Source organism: Gavia stellata, chromosome 24 (assembly GCF_030936135.1).
Source record: "Gavia stellata isolate bGavSte3 chromosome 24, bGavSte3.hap2, whole genome shotgun sequence".
Taxonomy (NCBI): Eukaryota; Metazoa; Chordata; class Aves; order Gaviiformes; family Gaviidae; genus Gavia; species Gavia stellata.
The window spans coordinates 7,481,008-7,485,140 of record NC_082617.1 but is presented as its reverse complement, the minus strand read 5'-3'; the positions used below and the strand labels follow the sequence as shown (position 1 = coordinate 7,485,140).

At 53.0% G+C, this 4,133-nt stretch overlaps 1 protein-coding gene across 1 annotated transcript; it reads left to right on the top strand.

Annotated features, from left to right (window-relative positions):
- The first annotated feature begins 1,490 nt into the window (after window positions 1–1,490).
- Window positions 1,491–3,789, top strand: LOC132319129 (splicing factor C9orf78-like). The gene is made up of 4 exons (XM_059829047.1): window positions 1,491–1,510; window positions 2,244–2,321; window positions 2,760–2,957; window positions 3,443–3,789. The coding sequence occupies exons 1-4, from the start codon at window positions 1,491–1,493 to the stop codon at window positions 3,612–3,614; spliced, it is 468 nt and encodes a 155-aa protein (XP_059685030.1). The 3' UTR covers window positions 3,615–3,789.
- Window positions 3,790–4,133: the final 344 nt, after the last annotated feature.

Sequence of the window (4,133 nt, the reverse complement as noted above, 5' to 3'; positions counted from 1 at the left end):
CGGCGGGCGCTTCTGGAGGGGCGAACCCCGGCTCTCCTCAGCCGGGGGACCCCAGCAGCACGGCCCGGCGGCGGGGACACGGCGCCTCGCGCTGCGGCCACGCGGGGTTCTGGCACCAGCTCGGCGTGGGGGAGCCACGTCCTGCTTGGAAGGACGGGTTCTAAAACCTTCCTTCACTAAAGATGGCACGTGGCCCGAGGGGGCACGCAGGGGGCTCAGCCCAACCGCCGGGGCGAAGGCCGCGCTGCCGGAGCAGCGCCTGGAGACGCCGCTTGCCACGAGGGGCAGAGCGGGGCCCACGGCTCCTGCCCGGCCGCGGTGCTGGCGGACACGCGGCGCCGCCGGCTTCGTCGCGGGGCCGTGGCGTCATCGCCGCGCGACGCATCCGGCGCCGATTTGACCGCCGCGGTGGGGGGCGCTGCACTGTGGCGGCCGTAGCGCTGGGCGGCAGCCGGCGCCATGCCGGGCAAGAGGTCCTTCCACCGCCGGAGGGAGGACTCTGAGGAGGACGACGACGAGCAGGTGGCTGAGGGGGTCGGGAGCCCGCAGAGAGCCCAGCTAGGCCCACCGCTCCTGGGGCGTGCGGGCGCGCCCAGCCCTGCGGCCGTTGGGGACGGGACCCCCGGTCTGCGTGAGGGCCCTCTCCTGTGGCCATGGGTGGGACGCCACACGGGTAAGGGCTCGGGCAGGGGGCAGAGGGACGCTGGCTCGTCCCTGCGGGTGTAGCGGGGGTGTCTGAACCTGCCGGAGCTCCGGCCGCTCTGGGACGTGGGTGGTCTACTCCACAGAGACTTCTCATCTGCCTCCCCCCTTCCTCCGGGCTGTGCCGGCCCGGGGAGGAGAGCATTTGTAGCGGGACAGCCCTGACTCACTCATGCACTGCTGTATCTTGACAACCACTCAGCTGCATCATATTCACTTGAGAGCTGCTGCTAATTTTGCCACAAATTGAGTGCTTCCTTAGTGTTCCCCCTTCTCCTGAGAAGTGGCTCTCTTCTTTTGTTAGCTAGGGCCATTGTTGAAGAGGTAGAGGTGCCCCGCATTAATTCATCTCACTTAGTGGCCCTCCGTTTTACTGTGAGGCGAATATTGTCTGGAGATCTTAATGGACTAAGACCAGTGATCCTCAGCTTGGTCTTCCCATTTTGGTTCTTCTTAAAGCCTTTCCACCTCTGGGTGCTTCTTTCCTCAGCTGAGGGAAGACATCTGGACGGGACACGTCCAGCAGTTGCCATGTGGTTTTTTTCTCATTGCTTAAAGAAATGGAATTGCTTAACTCAAGTAAAAGAGAACGTATCTCTCTAAGCTGTAACCAGAGAAGTGGACGCTGATAGGCAGAAGTTTAAGGCCAAGCCTGTCTAGAAGGTTCGTGGTTGACTGCAGAAAACCAGATTGAGTTAATTAATTAAAACCAAAGCATCAAGTGCTAAATCAAATGATTCTTCTTCAGGTTAAGTGTTGGGGAAGCCAACGAAGTTCAGAGCCTCACAATGGAACTGAGTGGGCTGAGGTAAGGGATGTGAAGTTGTGTTTTGTCTGACGGTGTAATGCAACAGTAAATTTCTCTCTTGTCGTGTGTCTCCTTTCGGTAGAAACCATTACATATTGGATAGTGCCCAAACCATCTTCTTGAGAGAGGAGTTTCTACATTAAAGCCTGAGGATGGAAAAGAGGGGGACTTTGGGACAGGTGCACAGTGTCACATTACACTCAGCAAAGGCTCTTCTGTATCCCAGCCATGAAGAAAAAGATGAGGATTGGGATTTACCATGAAATGTGTTTTCATGGTAATTACTTTTGTACTGCACGCATGGCTTAAATTGGACACTTTTGCACCTCCTCCTCCACCCTAATTCCTCTCTCATCTAGTGCCATTTATTAGGCGATGAGCTCGTTGACATGTGCACCCACAATAAGCTTTGTTCCTTATTTTGCTGACTTGCTGTAAGGCACTAAAATCTGCCTTCACTTCTCATCTCCCCAAAGCAGCAACAGTTCCTCTATCTATGTGGGGGGATTAGGAAGATTGACCACTTAGTGTTAATACAGTGTGTGAGACCATCTCCTAGATGTAGAGAAGGATGGAGAAGAAATGTGGTATTGTTGGTAATGTGTTTCCTTTCACTGAATTCCACTTACTTTCTTTATCTGCTTGACTTTACTGTTACCCTAACTCGTCAAATTAGTTTAAAAAAAACCCCACAAACAAATGCAAACCTGTAAACATTGTGGTTTCCACTTAGCATTAATGAAGAGGACCATCTAAACCTGGGACCTTCCATCTCAGCAGAAACCAACAGGCAGGATGAAGGTGCTGACGTGTAAGTTGTGCTGCATTGTGCCTGGGGTGTTGAATTCGGGGTTGGGTGTCCCCTCACAATTTCTCTTTTTCTCACTTGGATCCTGAGTCGCCCCAGAACATCTTCCCAGTTCTCGCTGAAACTTCCACTTGCCCTTTCACCTTCTGGCTGCCAGACTTGAGAAGGCTTTTTCATGGACAAAGATGGGCGGTGCCAACCAGCCAGCCTGGCATTCGATACCAGTGGGAGCCTTCCCTCCTGGTTGTGAAAGAACTTGGAGGATCTGATAATTTCTTGGACAATTGCTTCTTGCAGTTGATCTTAGCAGAGTTGTTTTGGAGGGATTATTCTTTCCTCTCTCCTAGCTATCGGGACAGTGATGCAGCTGTGCCCAGCAGTGCTGTGACAGAGTACACAAAACAATTAAATACTGTGTGTCTCTCATGTGCTTCTGTTTAGGATGAAGAACATGGAGACTGAGCCGAAGAAGAGAAAGGGAACCGTGGAGAACAAGGAACAGCAGGTGAAGCTCAGGAATGGCGAGGAGACTCTGTATGAGCTGCCAGAGAGCGTCCGTGCCTCCTCTGCCAACAAGACCCAGGAGATGCTCTCCATCCAGATGCTGAGCGGCACTCCTGAAGCAGACCTCGGAACTGAGTATGTGGTTCACAGATCTGGTGGCGATGGCCTGCACTGGCAGGACGAGCAACCGTTGATTGGCAGAGCAGCAGTAGGGCTGGATTACACAGCCCCAGTTTGGCTCTGTGATGGGCTTGAGCCTTGCTCTGGATTAGCGCGGTATCTAGCACAGCATGTTCTGCACAGTGATAGGGCTCCAGTGCAGCTCCACCGCAGGACTTCTGGGAGAAGGCTCTTCATTTTTGTGACTTGAATCTAGCCGCTTTCTGGAGCATCAGTTTATGCCCTGCACTGAAAGAGGATGCACTAATGATGCGAGCTTCCCTTGGGCCTTTGAAACAAGGCATCAGTTGCTATATAGCACTGCCTCCTCTCTCAAAAAACACATCCAATACCATAGCAGTGCTCTTACTATCCCCCAAATCCTTCCACTTAGCACTTCCAAGCCTACTACCCTTTTTGAAGATGAATGAGTAGTTTTTCCTTCGTTTTTTTTCTTCTAGCACAAATATAAAAAACACCACCTCAACTGAAGAGGCCAAGGCCAAGCTGCTGGCAGAGGAGCAGAAGAAAAAGACAGGCAGCAAAACTTCCTTTGTTCCCACCAACATGGCTGTTAACTATGTCCAGCACAACAGATGCAAGTCTCGCGGAGCTCTCCTCACCCAGGTGTGACCCTCTCCACTGCTGAAGAAAAAGCAGTCAGTTGGGACAGAGTCTGATGTGGGACAAATTAGTTCATCTATCAGCACAAGCAGCTGTCCGATTCCTTTTTCTGGCGTGCTCATATAGACCCCATCTGGCTTGGTCTTTTTCTTCCATCCGTCAGCAAGGAGAGGTAGCAGCAGGCAGACAGAGCCCATGCTACAGAGAACTCCCTGTCCTCTCTCCGCCCAGCTGAATGTGGTGCCTTTGAGGACAGGGGGCAATGGCAAGATGTTCCTGCCCGACGCAACAGGCACTGCAGGCGCGTCTTCCCAGTGACTACCTCACCTTCCCAGGTGTCGTTGCAAAACAGGTACGGTGCTCTGCAAGGGGAACTGGACAACAGTGAGGATGATGGTTCTGTCAGCTTGGAGGTGTTGTTGAGGTCTAGGCGGACCACCCCCAGCATCAAAACCACCTCAGTAAAAAATAAAAGATGGGTCATTGTCATAGGCGACTCACTTCTGAAGGGAGCCGCAAACCTGATAT

Excerpts from the sequence above, each read along its gene's own strand:
- LOC132319129 (XM_059829047.1), top strand. The coding sequence starts at position 1,491 with ATGGAACTGAGTGGGCTGAG. Across the intron at positions 2,322-2,759 it reads CAGGATGAAGGTGCTGACGT|GATGAAGAACATGGAGACTG; the intron begins GTAAGTTGTGCT and ends GCTTCTGTTTAG. Across the intron at positions 2,958-3,442 it reads GAAGCAGACCTCGGAACTGA|CACAAATATAAAAAACACCA; the intron begins GTATGTGGTTCA and ends TTTTTCTTCTAG.